This window comes from Melanotaenia boesemani, chromosome 5 (genome assembly GCF_017639745.1).
Source record: "Melanotaenia boesemani isolate fMelBoe1 chromosome 5, fMelBoe1.pri, whole genome shotgun sequence".
NCBI lineage: Eukaryota > Metazoa > Chordata > Actinopteri > Atheriniformes > Melanotaeniidae > Melanotaenia > Melanotaenia boesemani.
This window is the reverse complement of record NC_055686.1, coordinates 23,481,873-23,499,789: the sequence shown is the minus strand read 5'-3', so window position 1 is coordinate 23,499,789 and position 17,917 is coordinate 23,481,873. Positions and strand designations below refer to the sequence as shown.

The following is a 17,917-nucleotide window of genomic DNA, read 5'->3' as shown; positions in this document are numbered from 1 at the left end:
AAATTGGTGTTACTGTTACTTAGAAGTAACTTTACAGTAAAAATAACGTTTAATTTTCAAGATTCAAGACTTCATTTAATTGATTTTGTCCACCACATTTTATAGGCTAAAGATTAAATATCACAAATCCACAACAATCAGGTTAGAAAGACAGAAGTGTTATTCTTGGATAATATGAGTGATTAAATCAGAGCCTTCTGAGAAAAGACTGCTCCAAAGTCTGCTGGTACATCAGTGGATACAATACATAATAGAATAATTAATCTCCCTAGAAGGTTTAATAAAAATTTCATTCTTTTGATCCAGTGCTTCACAAATTGTGAGGGTCCAGAATCACGAGAAACCCCCCACTGGGAATTATTGTCTTAATCGCCATGTGTTCACTTGTTTATGTGCAGGAATCGAAACTTTACGGCTGATCTTTACAGACAAGATGCTGGATGAAAACGCAGCGCTGCTGTCTACATATGGGATCCAGCACCTGTCCGTCATCCACATGGTGGTCAGGGTCCCCGGAGGTCTGACACCTTAACTGAGCCCATCTTCACCTCCTCCTGCAGCTGCATGCTGATGCCTCCCACAACAGCTGATAAAGATACTGTTTACAAATGATTGAGCTTTATTGTCTGTTAGATTTTAATAAAATTCAGGTGTTTGTTTTATCTGTTTCTTTTACTGCTCGAATGTTACAATAAAGCTGTTTGATTGAGAACATTATGTATTAAAATGCCTTTATTGAACATAAACTAAATGAACAGGGGGGACACGATACAACTAATGTAGGCCTACTTGACATTCAACAACAGATCTTTAACAATAATTACAATACACACCCTCAAGAGCTTTGAGTCTCCCACAAAATGAAGACTAAAACTGTTGTACAAGAACTAATTTGTATTGGTGTAATCTGAAATCCACAATAAGACTAATAAGTCTACTACGATAGCAGCAGAAAACAACTGCTTTATATATATTTGGCTATAAAAGCAATTTTAAACTAAAATCATATTCACCATAAGTGTTCATATCTGTATTTATACGCGAAATTTCTGACACAACTTGAACGCATCCTGTGAACATGACGGAAGTATGCAAAGAGTTTTAAATTTACAGCAGTGAGTGTGTTGCTTAGTGTTGGTCTGCAACGATGTTCTTTATCCAAAAGGAATGGTTTGATGTGTGAATCTTACATCTGAGGGTAGGTCTGTTTAAACACGGAAGCTATGTGTGGTGTTACCTTCGGGGAAACCCCCCAACATTTTCAGATTATTCTTTTTTACTTTCAGTTTCTCCTGCAGTTAAAAGAAGTCACATGACTGCAGAGCAGCAATGCTTATCACCCAATTATATAATCTCATTTTGGCTTTCATATTTTCATTGCTGTGGAAGTCACCTCTTCCAGTGTGGAGTACTCTGCACAGATGTTCACGATGTGGTGCAACAAGAAAATAAATAAAAACTTTGTTGGAAAATCAATCTAAAATGAACACTTCAGGTAAGACAGCGTTTGGTCAGTGGGGGAAGGGCTCGACTCTTAGGGGTGATTGTAATATTTACTTGTTTTTTATATTCACATATTGTTCATTTTAATTCAACAGGATTTCCCCAAATGCAACTCTCACTCTAAAGACTACTTTTCTGTTCTTTGGCTAACCGAGTGTTGAACGTTACAGAACCTTAACAGAATGCTGCTCTGCACAGATAAAATCTTGATTTTATAACCATTGTGTTAGTGAAACCAGTCAACAAGTAACCTAAAGATAACATCTGTACTTTGATTTAGGTTGTATTTACATGTACAATTATTTTCGAGACAGGAAGTTTGTAGTACTGGTGTTACTATTCTGTAAAATACTGGAGCATTTCAGAAATTTAGGAAAGACCCATGTGTATAAATGATAATATACAGAGGAGATACAGAGCTAATAATCAAATATTACTTGAAGTAATATTTGATTATTTTTCTATTTCATTGAGTTTATGTTTGGTCAGTTCACAGTATACTAAGTAGGCCTAATATGAAGACAGTTTACACACATTTATCAAAATCTCCCATGCAGCAGATCTGAAGAAGTACCACGGCTTGTACAACCATGGAGCAACGGATTACTTGAACAGTGTGCTGCAGGTGTTGTTCATGACCAGGGACTTCAGAGAAGCTGTACAAAGGTTTGTTTATTTTATTTATTTGCCTCCCCTTCCCTGCAGTTTATGCATTATATTATATTTAAACTAGATTAAGTTTATGCTGCACCTTTGTGTGGCTACAATTGTTTTAGATTGACCAACAACAATCCGGAGTTCATTGATCGCCATCTTAAAGACTTGTTTGATGATTTATCGAAAGGGACAGCACACACATATAAAATACTGGAGACCCTGCACATTCAGAGAGGTACAGTATGTTTGCATACAGAAAAAAACATAGTTTACTAAGCATATTGACTATTAAGACAAAGTGCTTATATTCAGTTATTTAATGACCCTGAGCCCTAGCTTTTATTATAATGGTTAATTAAAAAGTAGAAACACCAAAATCAGCCTCGTACATTCTGATGTTATTTTGATGAAGGAGATAAAATGAGGAATTATTTTCCCACTTCTCCCAGTGAATGAACAGTGTGATGCTGCAGAGTACCTTGAGAAGATTTTAAGGCAGACCAGTCCTGATGCAGCAAAGGTAAAATTCTGATGAATATCAAAGTGAAAACTGTGATTTGGATGAAAAATTAAAATTATTCACAGGCTTCTCTGCATTTGTGTTTCCAGATCTTCCACGGAGAGTTGTCCAACACCACCACCTGTTCTGAATGTAGAGCGGAGATGAACAGAGATGGGATGTTCTGGTATCTTCCTCTTCCACTGGTGGATTCCTGCAGTGGAGTCTACAGTGTGGTGAGGTTATTGTGTATTGATTAAACATTATTAACCTGTTATTTAGCATTTATTTACAGGTGCACAATGATTTTAGATATGTGTGATATGTAGAGATAAAACTGATTAAACTTTATTGTCTTATTCTTGTTAACACGGTTAACAGTAGGCTGTTCTTTAAAGAAGCACTACTGAACTTTGGCAGATTTTCTCAGTGAGGCAATGACGATTAATTTGGCATCCATCTTCTATCTTACCTGTACTCAGAGTTTTCTCCAGCAAGTAAAAGTCAGTCTAATGTTGACTCGTCTTATCTCTTGCTCTGTCCCTCTCTCTCTTACTTTGCCTTGCTTCCTACAATAAAGTCCTCTTGGGTTTCTTTGCTGAATCAGCCACACTGCTCGTTAAAAAAACCAGAATACTGATGCAGTTGCTGATGTGTTATACAGTACCGTAAAGTGAAACTTTGCTGTAAAGTGGCACAACATCCTGGAAAACAAGATGTGAAGTGTGGTTTTCCAGCCTCGCTGCATGAATGTGCACAGTGACTGTCCCTGTACCATCAAAAAGAGCCAGAAGCACTTATTTTTAAGGTCAAAGTTACATAGTGCTACTTTAAATCTACTGCACATCAGAACCTTAGAAACCTCTAAACATGAAGATTTTAAAATAAATTCATCTGTGCACCATCTTTGTTTATTTTCTGTTAAACTGCAATAACTTATAGTTATAACTGGTATCCTACTTGTTCTATCAGGACTAGTTTCAGGTTTATCATGATTCTGGGATGTTGATTGTGCATTTGCTGGGTTGTTTGCTCGTCAAAGGCTACAAATACATTTGATAAAAAGAGATTATTATTCCAAACCCAGCTCTGGCTTGAAATTGTTAACAGATTTAGTTTAATGTTTCCTCCTCAAATGATATTTGGAAAACATGTAATAACTGGCGATTTCACAGCTTTCTTGACAAAACTCTGACATTGTGACATCCATAATAATCAGAAAAACGTATCATCTCTATTTACATCATCATGTGAATTAAGAAGAGCTTCTGAAGCTGGACTCGGCAGTCTTAAACATATAGAGAATACACATGTGACATCACAGGGGCTTCGTCCACCATTTTAGGGGAACCAAACTACTATTTACATCTACACTTTCAGCTTTTTTTCACTGTTAAACTTTTTAAAAACATGTTAAAAACACACAGAGAGAAATGTCTGTACCAGAAAAAGCTCATGGGAGAAGCAAAGAGTCATTATGGTGCAGAAACAGCAGTAATTGATATATTAGCTAATTACACACTGCTGAACAACAAATTAATTCAGTTTTAGATGCTTTTCCATCTGTTTCAGTCTCAGATATCAGTGCTTACCTTGTGTTATGTGTAAATTCGTACACCTTTCAAAACAAACTTTGCTTTCTCAAGATAATCAGATGATTAAGATGGACTCAAAATTAAGTGGTTACTGTGTTACACCAGATTCCATTGATCTAAAAACGAGCCCATGACAGCTGGGGAAGTCTACAAGTCATGGAAAGTGTATGTGTAATTCTGTGAATGACTTTGGGGTAAAATTTAATTGTCAGACAGGTCACAATTTCAGCCTTTGTCAGACTTGATAGAAGTAAAATCAGATGCATTGATCAGTGATTGATGTTACTCAATATGACATCAGCTTGCATCCTTGCTGGCTTGACTGTACAGAGGTATTCCAGTACAGTACAGCTCTGTACTGGGATGGTCCTTGGACATAGTTGAAATGGTGGGAGAGAGGATGATGACTAATGTCTCATCCATGTTGAAGGACATGTTAAACACTGACAACTCTGCAGAGCTGCTTAAGTGACAGACTGCTTCACCACAAGTGTGAAGAGGCCTTTGCAGGTCCTTGATTCCTGCAGCAGTTACACTGAAAACCAGCACCGCTTCCAGTACAGCATAAATACAATCAATGAAAGCCAATATAATTTATTATTGTACATATCAATATTTGTAGTTATGATTCTCATACACAACAAGACAGTTTTTGTAAGAAATTTGTGTTTACTTGTTCTGCACCATGACTGTGTGGGTTCCCTCCAGACTTCCTCCCACCGTCCAATGACATCCATGTTAGGCTGATTTGAGTCTTTAAATTCTGGCCAGGAGTGAGTGTGAGCCTGGTGGAATGTTTGTCTCTCTGTGCTGGTTCTGTGATGGACCAGTAGCTGCTGGTCCATCACAACCGGAATAATCAATTATCTAAAAAAATACTCTTTATCTTGAGATATCAAGATATATGATCCTGCTTCACGAGAAAATAGTCATCGTTATCTCGAGATAATGAGATAGTTATCTTGTTATCTCTAGATAACAATGTAAAAAACACACACAACTGAGCTCGGCTTCCTTAAATAGATCTTTGTTAAGACAATATTGTTGATCACAGGTCAGCACTTTACTGTCAGAGCTGATTTCATCCATAAGTGACAGAGGTGCATTTTTTCAGGTAGATGGTCTTAAGGAGTTTTTCAAAACCTCAGATCTGAATGGAGAAAACCAGATGTACTGTGAGCAGTGTGATACTAAAGTCAATGCTAAAAGGGTGAGTGCAAATAAATTGTGTTTCTGTTTATTATTTGTCTTATTCATGATACATTCCTGTAATAATGGAAGCTGAACAACAAAATTACTCATTGAGCAATTTGTGTTCTTTTGTTCAGAAAAGTGTAGTAAAGCATCATCCAGATGTTTTGATTCTGCTGCTGAAGAGGTTTGACTTCAGCTACCGCTACATGTCATTTGTCAAAATCAACAGTGATGTGGATGTTCCGAACACCGTAGAAGTGTCAGAGGTATGATTTTAGTCCTGGTTATAATACATAAAATGTCTCATTCTTTATTCTAATGTGTCACTTTTCCATGTCTTGAGCAGAATCAGAAGTATGAGCTGTATGCAGTGGTGGAGCATTTTGGTGACCTGAGAAGTGGACATTACATATCAGCAATCAAGGATCAGGATGATGAAGACAAATGGTTCTGCTTTGATGATACCACAGTCACACAGGTAACATTCAGCAGCAGAAAGCTGCTCCCAAACTGCTGCGTGGTGAAGTTACGTATAGCAGCAGAGAAATATCAACTATTAAAGAGTCTGTTTGCTTTTTCTCTCCATTAGCGTAACTCCCCTTTCCTGGATGTGCAATATGTAAAGTAAGTTTTAATCCTTTTAGTTATCTCTAATAATACATATTTTTGTGACTCTTTATGCATTCTTTCCAGTTAAAATATGATCTGCATATTATTAGTCAACCTGGAATCCAAATGTTGAAGAATTTAAGTTTAAGAGACCAGTTTTTTCCCCCATGTTTTAAATAATGTCCCAAGTTAACCGAGGTGTTGTGTGACAGCTTTACTTTCTTTTCAAATGTCTACTAGATCTAGAAGTGCCTATCTTCTTTTTTACAGAAAGAAAGGTAAGACAAGACAAGGATAATGTGATTTACTGCATTTATTTAACACTTTGTTGACTTTAAACACATTTTCTGAACAATTCTTTAGAAACTGGTGCACAAGAAAGCATGGTCCCCACAAACGGAGGTTCCCCAACTTCTGCCTGTGAGAACTATAATCGGAAGTCATGATGCAGAAACAGAAAGGAGGACACAGGAGCATGAACATGAAGAAGAAATTAGTGTTGACACTATGACAGTTGCCCTTAACAACAGCACTGAACTTATAGATACAATCAGTGTTTCCAAAGAAAATGAGTTGTCATCTGACCACAAATTTAAAACATGTTGTCCAGAAGTCAAAGCCAAGCAGGTTGATCCAAAATGGTCTGTCTATTCTCCAGAAGGTTATGTTAGAGAACAGGACAGTGATAAGGGGAAAATAATGAGGGATGATCAAAAGGGAGATGACAGAGTCCAGACAGAACACAAAAGTCTACATCCTAGTGGAGCTCAGCTTGAAGTCTAAGATCATGAAAATTTAGAGATTAAGGAGGTGAAACCAGATGTAAATCTTGTTTTTACACCAGTCAGCCTTCATCATGATGTTGGACAGAATAAATCAGGGCAGAGAAACAGCTTTACACATGAAATGCAAAGCACTGAAAGTGTGGAGAAGCACAACAAAAAACTAGGAAATTTTGGTTCAGAAATAAGAGAAAGACAAATATGGAGTCAGGGTGCAGGTAATGATAAGAACATAAGGCAAAATATTTCAAAGCTAAAAGCAAGAAGTGAATTGCAGGGAGTTACAGATGGCCATCAAAGTTCAAAACAGCCAGGAGATGAATGCATTATAGCGGAACGGCCTAGTGAGGCCCCCAGTGGTGGTAAAAGAAACCAAACCACTAAGAACACAGAAACTGCAGAGGAAACCTCACAAGCCACCACTGAAAAGCATGAAAGGAATAACGAAGGAAACGTTAATGGGAATTTTGATATAACAAACAATGTAAAAGCTAGTTCATCTACAGCTGTCAGCAATATGAAGCTCAGAGAGTCACCTTCGAGAAAACAGGAGAACTACAGAACCAAAGGAGTCACTGATGAACAAATGGAAGCAGCTGGAATTATAAATACTCTTAAAAAGAGAGCTTTAACAAAGAGATTACGTTGGGGCCACTCGGGACAACGAAGGCTAGCAGCTTACAGAAAAGGGAAAAGACTGCATATTAGAAAATATTTGAGTGATTTTCTTTACCAAAAAGACAGAAGAGCAAGGATCAGGATTCAGAGACATTCTAAGAGGAAATCTGCTCCAGTTTAAGACAAACTGTGCATGTCATTGTTGTGATTCAAAAGATATGTATTAGACTTAAATGATATATCCAGTGCTTAATAAAATGAGATTAGCTATAAAAAAGGCAGAATAGTGAATGTAAACTAGAAAAAGACCAGCAGTTTGCACATAAGGAAAAACTGTAGCAGAATACTTTGTTTGCTCCTGCAAAACATCAATAATGAAGGATCATTGAGATTAAACAGAACGTTAATGATTATTAAGTTGGTAAGATTGATTTAGGATGGGATGGTAATTTGTCAGGACAGTTTAACAGCAAGTGGCAGAAAACAAAATATTCTGAAATATGGCAGTCAGGAAAGAAGTCAGGAAATGGAAAGAGGAGACATGGGAGACAATCATCATGATGTTGGACAAAACAAACTTGTGTAGTTTTTTTATGTTTTAATTAAACTCTTTGTGTGTTTATTTTTTCTGTAGTTTGCTGTGTTAAATTGCTTCATTTGGGTAAATATTTTGCATAGTTTTCTTCAAAAGAATCCGCTGTTAATTCAGAATACTGCTTTCATGCTGTTCATATTATAATCAATGTCATCTCTCTATATTCTTGTACAACATTTCTTTATCTATAAACAAAACCAAAAATGTACCCCGGCATTAGTAATATTACAGTTACTGGAAGCAAAGATTAACAAATGAGGTTATTTTGTTCAGTAGTAAAGTGTTAAAATTTGAGAATGTGATTAATTAATAACATCAATCAAGTTTTTAAATTCAAATGTTTGTTTTTTTTTCTGTTGTCAGAAAAATATACAGGCTTGTCTTGTGGCCTGACTTTAATTAAAATAATCACTGATATTTAAAGTTTACATGAGATTTACTTTTGTACATGTACATTTGACAAAAGTCTGTTTTACTCCAGAAATTCAAAGAGCCTCAATTTTTGTTTGATCTATCTTACAAAGTGGGTGAGAATGGTTGAAATCTTCAGGTTACTTGTTTATCTGTGGATGTATTTTGTAATAAGAAGGCAGCAGTAAATTCAGATGAGTTATCGTTTTCACCAAAAGTGAATGGTTCGTTCATTTAGAACAGTCATATTTATGCTCACATGAGGATAGGGCAAACACAAGATTTCACTAAGCTGGTGACCTGAATTCTATAATAATGTTGAATCATAGCAGCAAGCAAAAATGACTGACTTTTTTTTTCTTTTTCAAGGCACTGATCAGAATTATATTAGATAATCCTCAGTATCAGAAAAACTGCACCTTTTTTCCCACTAGGGGGAGCTGTGCATCAAATAACCCGTTTTCTGTTGCAGGAAGAAACAATCATAATGTGTTGGTAAGCCAAGTGAAGCTTTTCTGATGGAATCACTTCCTTTCCAAGCATAGAGAAGCATAGCTGTCTTACAACATCTGCTGGTGTTTCATTTACTTGGGTCATGCTGATAAATGTTCCTTCTGATGAACATGTGATTATGTGGCCTTTGGTTGATCAAATTTAATCAGAAGCAGTTTCTATTGTCATGTTGTAAATGTTTCTTTGTATAGTTGTTTTCTGATTGTTGTGCTACATTCAGTTAGTATGAAATCTGCTTTCCAAATAAAGTCGGAGTTAGTGATATACAGTTACAACTCAAGTTTGATGAAAACATGAGTAGCCCAATTTAGGACTTCACAATTTTTTGCGTGGGGTGGTCTGTCTTAAGTGGGAAGTGGTCATGGCCACCGTTTAAAAAATCTTTTAATGAATATTTTGAATATAATATTCAAAAGTAATGATACAAATTTCTTTCTTTGCCCAGACTCCAGTGTCTGGGCAAAGTGTAAAGTCACATCATCCTGCTGCTGTAAACCGTAGCTATATACACGGAAGCTGTGTGTGGTGTTACCTTCATGGAAACTCCCCAACATTTTCAGAATATTTTTTTTTACTTTCAGTTTCTCCTGCAGTTAAAAGAAATCACATGACTGCACAGCAGCAATGCTTATCACCCAATTATATAATCTCATTTTGGCTTTCATATTTTCATTGCTGTGGAAGTCATCTCTTCCAGTGTGGAGTACTCTGCACAGATGTTCAAGATGTGGTGCAACACGAAAAATAAATAAATAAAATAAAATAAGGTTGTTTCCAGTTTTCAAGTGGTGGCTTAATCATCTTGCCAAAACAAAAGAAAAAGGATGATCCAGGCTTGTCTTCCTAGTGGTTTGCAATGTTTTCCTTCTGATCAGAAAACTGACAAAAGGAGGGCATTGTGAGGAAATTTCATCTCACTGGAAATCATGCTGGAAATAATATGCAAATACGTTATTTACTGCAGATGATCTAAAGCTAAACTTTTGGTTTTAATTTTGCTTTGTAAAGGCAAACTGATGTCCTAAAGATTCATTAATACATCATAAGATACTGAAGTTTACATATTGAAATGTTTAAGTAAATAGAGAATTAAAGCTGTTTTCATGCATTTCCCAACTGGAGAACACACCTTTTCTCTCTGTAAAGTGTCAGATCAAGATTCAAAGTTATCAGGATACTTGGTGAAGCAAACATTATTTCTTTCACAAAACAATATTTGTTGGTTAATTTATATTATAATCTAAACATGCTGCACAACATGTGTTTGGTTGAAATAACTTAAGAGACCTGAAAGGGTCACAGTACAAGAATTAAACATATTTCCTTAAATAAAATGTATTAAGGCAACAATGCTTGACCTGACTACAGTTTTACTTATAATTAGTGATCAAAAGACAATCAGATTTGGGGAAATTTGCATGAGTTTTTATTTACCTGCTGTAATCTGTTATGTACAGACTTGTGCATGTTTAGTTTGAACTTTTTTTTTATTATAACAGCAGTGACTTGTTAATGTGACAGTCACTTACGTTAATTTGAGTCACAGAAACCCATATTTTATTTCACATCAGGCATAAACAACATATCAAGTGTTGAAACTGAGACATTTTACCATTTCATGGAAAGTATTAGCTCATTTTGAATTCAAAACATCTCAAAAGACTTCAAAAGCAGGCAACAAAAGGCTGGAAAAGTAGTTAGCACGAATCATAAACAACTGCAGGAGCATTTCACAACTAATCAGGTTAAAATAACATGGGCATTTCAAAGAGGCAGAGCCTCTCAGATGTGTGATAGGTGGAGGATTACCAGTCTGTGACAAACTATGTCTAAATCAAATTCAAAATAAGCTAATATTGTCCATGAAATGGTAAAATGTTTTCATTTTAAGACCTGACATGTTCTTTGTGTTCTTTTGAGAATAACATATAGATTTATGAGATTTGCAATTCAAAGCCTTCTGTTTATATTTTCATTTTGAACAGCATCCCAACTTATTTGGAATTGTAGATGACGTGTTGACTAGATATCAGTATAGCTGTGGTGCTGTCCATGGTACTGAAGTTACATATAGATTTGTTGTTGTAACTTTACATTTTGATCCTGCCTTATAATATATGGTATTACAGTTACCTCTTTTTTTCTTTTTCATATACATAATTTTAATTTCTGTTTATCAGAATCCAAGATTGAAATTACAGCAAGGTTTGTGTAACTTGAAAAAGCCATTCCGATCTAAATAAATGTTAGCACATGGCCTGTTTTGTTTACGCTATTTCTTCCACTACACAGGTATAAAGGTTTGTCTTGGGGCAACACCAGTGGAGCATGGTACACTAACGTAACTTTTTTTCATACATTCAGTATAGACCTTCAGACACACAAAACAGATTTAACCTTACACTGGGGACAGAGGAGGTGTTTACAGTTTGTATTGAGATGCTCCAGCAGACAGCCACAGGTGGGACAGGCATATTTCCAATCAATTTCCTTGTAAATAATAGCTAGACAAAACTAATTATAACAATTAGAAGAAGCCACAAAATTCTGTAATGATGTCGACCTCCTCATCTGACCTGCTGCTGTGGGCTGGCAAGGTGAGAGAGTTGGAGGAGGGGAGCGGCGTATCCATGTTCGTAATGATAATACTGATGGATGATGCCACCTTGTTGTAGTTTGCCAACAAGACAACCCAAGCCGTCATGTGCTGCTTACAGAAAACAAAGTAAGAAAGAGAAGAAAAAACAGGCCCAAGTCTTTCTGTCTGTATGCAGGAGAATGGATAAATGTTTTTGTAGTTGAACTTTTCTAAGTTCACTGTAAACCATTTTCCCAATAACTAAACTTTTATTATTGTTCAGTATTATTTTAGGACTGGCTTTGAGGGGTACCTCCAGCTCCACATGTCTTACAGACTTAACTGGTCATTGATTGTTCCTATCTGACAGATTTGACCCTTTGTCAGCGATGTTATGCAAAATCTATACTCCTGCTTTTACTTTTATGCTATAGGCTTATATGGATGTAAGTTTTTATATATAAAAATTAACATGCTAATAATGTTGTTGGTTCTAAACTTATTCACATACTGAAACTATTTTACTTACACAAGAGATGCATACATGCAAAATGCAAAGCAGTACTGAAAGACTATATATTTTATGAAGCTAGCAGACATGCAAGCAACATACACTTGCATGCAGATGCCAACTTCTATTTATGGATAATATACTCTTTGTATTTTAACAGTTAAAAGCAGCATCCAGATGCAACTCATTAGCTGCTCACTCTTAACGGAACCCCATTATCTCCTCAGACTTGCTAAATGTTCAATATTTCTCTGAAATTCTCTCATTCTCAACATGTAAAAGCATGTAAACATATATGCATGCTTGTATTTGCCAGTTTCATCAGTGTTTATGGGAGTTTATATTAAAGTATTTCACTTTGTATGAGTGGAAAGTTTGTAGTGTTGTGAATGATTTTGGTTTGATCTGCTTTACAGGTTTGAAAAAAGTCCTATAATGACATCTCATGCTATTTTACCTCTCTGTCTTTAATTCTGTCCAATATGTTATTTAGTTAATAAGAAATATGCATTAATTGGGTTTAGACATCAAATACACATTCTGTTTAAAAGAAAATTTTATTAACCATAATTGAGAAGACATCAGGTGTGAGTAAACAATCTACAGTTGTATATTTGAACAGGAGTATAATAGCAGAGTAAAGGAACACAGCAGTTAAGCTTTATTCTCTTAATGAACATGGACAAGTTGGTTTGTAACAGTTTTAGTTTCTCGAGATGCTAAAACTGAAGCATGCATGTATTTAGTTTCTGTGCCACACAGGTATGGATGTTTGTCTGGGAGCCACACCATCGCTGCAGGGGATGAAGTAGGAGCTGGTCTTCAGGCACTCAGGAGTGAGCTTCAGGCACACAAAGCAGAACTCTACCTGGCAGCGGGGGCAGATGATGTTCTTGCAGCCCATCTTGCCATGCTCCACCTTTTGACTGCAGGTGGGACAGGCCCGGATAGAGGGGCAGTCGGTGACCCCCTCCACTTGAGGGAGAGCAGTGGTCTTGCAGGTCCTCTGGAGTTCGAGGTCTTGGTTGATGCAGCCATCATTGTCGCAGCGATCAGAGCGTGAAGCTTTACCTTTCCACGGTTTCAAACACTGCCAACAGAACTTGTATACTTTCTTCTTGTCAGCCGTGCACACCGTGCACTGCACGCTGAGGTTAGCTGGGTCCTCTCTCTCTATGTAAGTTTTGCAACCAGGACACTTTCACAGAGAAAAAGTGAGAAAAAAAGGAAGATTTTTATTGTAACTTAATCTGACAACTTTACAGTTAGTCTCACACTGATAAAGCTGTTGTCATGTAAAGAGTCCAGTCTGGTCATCAGGAGGAATTTGGGAATTTCTCAATATTTGTGGAGGAAAAGCAAAGGTCTGATCCATCAAACCAATGTTTAATGTATGTTTCACACTACTAAAGCTCACAAATATACAAGTTATCTAACTGAAGAAGTAAAACTTGTAGTTGACCATTTTGTTGGGACTATCAGGCTTTTTGTTTTCCAGTTACACAATAACAAAGTAAATTAGCTTGTCCTCTACACTGTGTAGTAGTTACTGTATTAAATTTCATGAAGCTTAATTTGGACTGAACTTGGCAAGTTTCCAGAGTGGTATAAATATTGCAATTTCAGACAACCAAATAGAGCTCTGACCTCTGTGCTGTGCATGGTTGTTAGGATTTGTTTAGCAGCCTCTGTTGGGGATTTAACCAGACTGAAAGTAGTGGGAAACTTACTGATTTACAGTCACAGAACTGTGCAGCAGCCAGGCGGGCCATTTTCTGTTCAAAGTCACGCATTTCTTCAGGTGTGAGCACTGCAAGCCGGCGCACTTCTTGATAAGTCCACACAGTACCACACTGCTGCAGGGTGCCTTCCTTTAACGCGGGACACTTGAACTTGTACTGGCCCTGAAATTTAAAAGAACATTATCATTATTTTACCGTTTACATAAGCTGTAGAAATTATTGGGAAAATTGACGACCTCAGACAAAATGATGGCAGATGAGAACAGAGGGAAGTCCTCATAAAGCTGAAAGGCCTTTTTATTTTCTGAATTGATACATTTTTACTAGAAAATAACATGTTTTTTGTGAGCACAAGTTTAAAGAACCAGTCAAACAATCCTTTAAACTTCATCGTTATATGAGAGGACTGATTTGTCTCTAAAGTCATAGATCAAACCATCCAACACTTTAATAAGACTTGCTCTTAAAACCTTGTTCCAAAAGTCAGCAGCCATGGGATCCTCTGAGTGCAAAGTTTTTGCCCACAAAGCAGACGAAAGGTATAAAAATATAGCAAAGCATATTTAGGTAACCAAATGAGAAATGGGGGCTAAAATTAACAATGCATGCCAAAGGCCTGGAAAACCATGAAAAATCTTCCTAGATAACTTCCTAAGTTAAACACAAATAATGCATACTGGTTACAGACGGGCAGATACATATTATTTTGAACATGTTTCTGCCATGTTGACTAATATCTCATTACGTTTAGATGAGATACACAAATGTAGGTCAGAATGGTCTTACTGATGTGAGCCTTTAGTTCGGGGGGGGGGGCAGGAAATAAAATTAGAAGAGTTGTGTGAGATGGAGGAAAGCACCTGATCCAGCAGGCTGCGACACCACCCGGTGAGAGTCTCCGGGGTGACAGCGTGACCGCAGGACATCTCTGCTCGGTGATTCATGTCTCCTTCCTCTGGGGCTGAAAAGCACAGCAACAAGAGCGGACACTTAACTCAACACTGCTGCAAATAGCGCACGAATATGGAACAAAAGATACTGCTCTTGCTTTCTTCTTCTTTCCGACATGTGCAAACGCGCTGCAAATACATAAATGCGCTGCAAATTCAGAAAACGCGCTGCATAAATGAAAACAACTGCAAGAAGAAAATGCTGCAAATTCACTGGTACAACGGAAGTGCTCCGGGTTTCTAGGGTCCGTGGTGCGTTTTCACTCCAGAGTCAGACAATGGTGAGAACACAACTGGTGGGAAGCTTGAGCAGAGCAGGGAGAGAAACTACATTACCAAAAGTTTTTACTATGCTTATGTCAATAACTTAAAACAGCTGATCTTTTTCTAATATTGTACAAGACTGAGGCCAAATGTAATAAATAAAAAGATAAAATTACGTACCTTGATGTAGTTCCTCTCCCTGCTCTGTTCAAACTTCCCACCAGTTCTGTTCTTACCGTTGTCTGTCTCTCGGGTGAAAACGCACCGCGGGCCCTAGAAACCGTTGTGTCACTTCCGTTGTGTCAGTTAATTTGCAGCGTTTTCTTCTGCGTTGTTTTCGTATAGCGCTTGTCTGTACTTGCAGCGCGTTTGCACCTGTCGGCCACCGTACTTTTTCACAAATCGTCGACTTGACACGCATGCAATTGTTTTAATTAGTTTAACTGATGCAGACATTACAGTAGGCCTGCTATAACTGGAAGTAAAAGGAAAAAACAACATCTAAACATTATGATACACATTATATTGCAATTTTTAGTGCTCATGCAGTGGATCCAGATCATCAGGCCTGTTGACAAATTTCAACGTGGTGTCTTTGGGGTCGTATCTTTTTTCGTTGTCGCTCATGTTGGATCTGATCAGCTCGTCTTGTCTCCAAACAAACCTCCTCTGTTGTGTAATGGAATGTTAGTGAGAAACTATGTGTTGTACCACGGACCTGTTTGGGGGGTTACACAGGAAGGGGCCGGAAAAAGGCTAGAGAATAAACAGTTAACAGTAAGTCGGATCTCCGTCTTTCTTTGAGGTATCAGAACCCACAGAAGAACATATAACACAACATGGTGTCAGAAGAGTGGTAGTACGCAAGTGTACCGAAACGAGAGGACGACGGAACGTTGTGAGGACAACGAAAGGCGAAAAATGAGTGAAGAAAACCCACAAGCCCAACCGACGCCACCGTTAGCTCAGCCACAGCTAGCCACCGCGCTACAGCTACCTCAGTACCTCCCGCCGAGTAAGTTCGACTTTTCAAATCCGAAGGGATGGCCGATGTGGATTAAGCGATTTGATCGCTATAGGATTGCATCAGGGCTTGACAGACAGTCCCAGGAATTTCAAGTGAATGCTTTTATGTACTCGGCGGGGGAGGAGGCTGAAGATGTTTTAAATGTGCTGCCGTTGACTGAAGCTCAGAAGAAATCATACGACGCTGTCACGGCGGCATTCGAAAAACACTTCGTCAGCAAAAGGAATGTGATTTATGAAAGAGCCTGCTTCAACCGTCGGAACCAGCAACCGGGTGAGAGTGTGGAGTCTTTTATCACTGCCGTGCACACGCTAGCTGAACATTGCCACTTCGGGGCCCTGAGAGATGAATTAATAAGGGACAGAATTGTAGTGGGAATCCTAGATGCCAGGCTGTCGGAACGTTTACAGCTGGATGCGGAACTCACCCTCGAAAAAGCCATGACTCAAGTGAAGCAAAGTGCAGCAGTAAAGAAACAACAGCCGGTGCTGCGGGCGGCCGAGCAGACAGCAGGACAGATAGAAACCATAATGAAAAAACAGAAAGGGCGTAAAGTGGGGTACGAGAAAACAGACAGTCAGACACTACAGTGTGGCAGGTGCGGGAACGCTAAAAAACATCCATGGAAAGAATGCCCAGCTCGGGATGCCGAGTGTCGAAAGTGCCACAAAAAGGGACATTACGCTAAAACGTGCAGGTCAGCCAAAGGGGTGCACGACATCACACAACAGCACAAGAGATGTGAGGAGGAGGATTTCGCTTTCTTGGGAGAAGTGAGGTCGGGAGGAGAAGATGAATGGATTGGTGAGTTGCTGTTGAACGGACAGGAGACTGCATTCAAACTGGACACAGGGGCTGCAGTCACTGCAATTCCCAGCAGCACATACTCCAGAAGAGTTCATGGTGCACTGCAGCAGCCAAAGAAAGTGCTGTACGGCCCAGGACACCACAGGCTTAAGGTTGAGGGGTGTTTTAAAGGGAGTCTGACGTTGAAGGGCAAAACCACTAGACAGGAGGTGTATGTGGTCAATGAATTGTCCAAGCCTCTGTTAGGCCTCCCAGCGATCAGGGCCCTCAATCTGGTGCAGCGCATCCACGCAGTGGAAGCTCAACAAAAGGACTGCAAGGCGCTGTTCCCATCTGTATTCACGGGGCTAGGGAAATTAAAGGAGCCCTACACCATCGTTCTGGATCAAGATGCCGTCCCATATGCGCTGTCTTCTCCACGACGCGTGCCTCTTCCCCTCCGTGACAAGGTAAAAACGGAACTAGATCACATGGTCAGCATAGGTGTCATCTCCAGGGTGACACAGCCCACGCCGTGGTGTGCCGGGTTGGTCGTGGTTCCAAAGCCCAATTACAGGATACGGCTGTGTGTGGACTTGACACACCTCAACAGGTGGGTTCAGAGGGAACGACACATCCTCCCAGCCGTTGACCACACCCTGGGCATGCTGGCGGGCGGGAAAGTGTTTACCAAGCTGGACGCCACTTCTGGCTTCTGGCAAATCCCGCTGGCGGAGGAAAGTAAACTGCTGACCACCTTCATCACCCCATTCGGGCGATATGCCTTTAACCGCTTGCCGTTCGGGATTTCCTCTGCACCCGAACACTTTCAGCGACGCATGTTGCAGATGCTGGAGGGTTGTGCAGGCACAGTGTGTCACGCCGATGACATCCTGGTGTATGGGGACAGCAAGGCCCAGCACGACGAGAGACTCTGTCAGGTCCTAAGGAAACTTCAGGAAGAGGGACTGACGTTGAACGGGGAGAAATGTGAGTTCAGCAAGGACAGCATTACGTTCCTGGGCCACCGCATTTCCGCGGACGGCGTGACACCTGACCCTGACAAAATCAAAGCCATACAAG

The 17,917-nt window shown here is 38.9% G+C and overlaps 2 protein-coding genes across 3 annotated transcripts; one reads left to right on the top strand and one right to left on the bottom strand.

Annotated features, from left to right (window-relative positions):
* Nucleotides 1-1,124: 1,124 nt before the first annotated feature.
* On the top strand, nucleotides 1,125-8,469 carry LOC121639395 (ubiquitin carboxyl-terminal hydrolase 47-like). Of its 2 annotated transcripts, none has more exons than XM_041984591.1 (12): nucleotides 1,125-1,198; nucleotides 1,390-1,495; nucleotides 2,064-2,169; nucleotides 2,280-2,395; nucleotides 2,610-2,680; nucleotides 2,770-2,895; nucleotides 5,369-5,464; nucleotides 5,583-5,714; nucleotides 5,795-5,926; nucleotides 6,038-6,072; nucleotides 6,298-6,335; nucleotides 6,421-8,469. In XM_041984591.1, the coding sequence occupies exons 2-12, from the start codon at nucleotides 1,483-1,485 to the stop codon at nucleotides 6,501-6,503; spliced, it is 948 nt and encodes a 315-aa protein (XP_041840525.1). In that variant the 5' UTR covers nucleotides 1,125-1,198; nucleotides 1,390-1,482; the 3' UTR covers nucleotides 6,504-8,469. The 2 variants fall into 2 exon arrangements, with proteins under 2 accessions (XP_041840525.1, XP_041840524.1); XM_041984590.1 differs by having other exon boundaries at nucleotides 1,126-1,198; nucleotides 2,061-2,169.
* Nucleotides 8,470-12,513: 4,044 nt separating this feature from the next.
* On the bottom strand, nucleotides 12,514-15,672 carry LOC121640624 (probable E3 ubiquitin-protein ligase ARI5). Its single transcript, XM_041986417.1, has 4 exons — nucleotides 15,567-15,672; nucleotides 14,668-14,768; nucleotides 13,796-13,969; nucleotides 12,514-13,263 (listed from the first exon to the last, which is right to left on the bottom strand). The coding sequence occupies exons 1-4, from the start codon at nucleotides 15,646-15,648 to the stop codon at nucleotides 12,808-12,810; spliced, it is 813 nt and encodes a 270-aa protein (XP_041842351.1). The 5' UTR covers nucleotides 15,649-15,672; the 3' UTR covers nucleotides 12,514-12,807.
* Nucleotides 15,673-17,917: the final 2,245 nt, after the last annotated feature.

Excerpts from the sequence above, each read along its gene's own strand:
- LOC121639395 (XM_041984590.1), top strand. Across the intron at positions 2,896-5,368 it reads GCAGTGGAGTCTACAGTGTG|GTAGATGGTCTTAAGGAGTT; the intron begins GTGAGGTTATTG and ends GCATTTTTTCAG. Across the intron at positions 6,336-6,420 it reads TCTTTTTTACAGAAAGAAAG|AAACTGGTGCACAAGAAAGC; the intron begins GTAAGACAAGAC and ends ACAATTCTTTAG.
- LOC121640624 (XM_041986417.1), bottom strand. The coding sequence starts at position 15,648 with ATGAGCGACAACGAAAAAAGATACGACCCCAAAGACACCACGTTGAAA. Across the intron at positions 14,769-15,566 it reads TGATGATCTGGATCCACTGC|CCCCAGAGGAAGGAGACATG; the intron begins ATGAGCACTAAA and ends TGTGCTTTTCAG. Across the intron at positions 13,264-13,795 it reads AGTTCTGTGACTGTAAATCA|TGTCCTGGTTGCAAAACTTA; the intron begins GTAAGTTTCCCA and ends TCTCTGTGAAAG.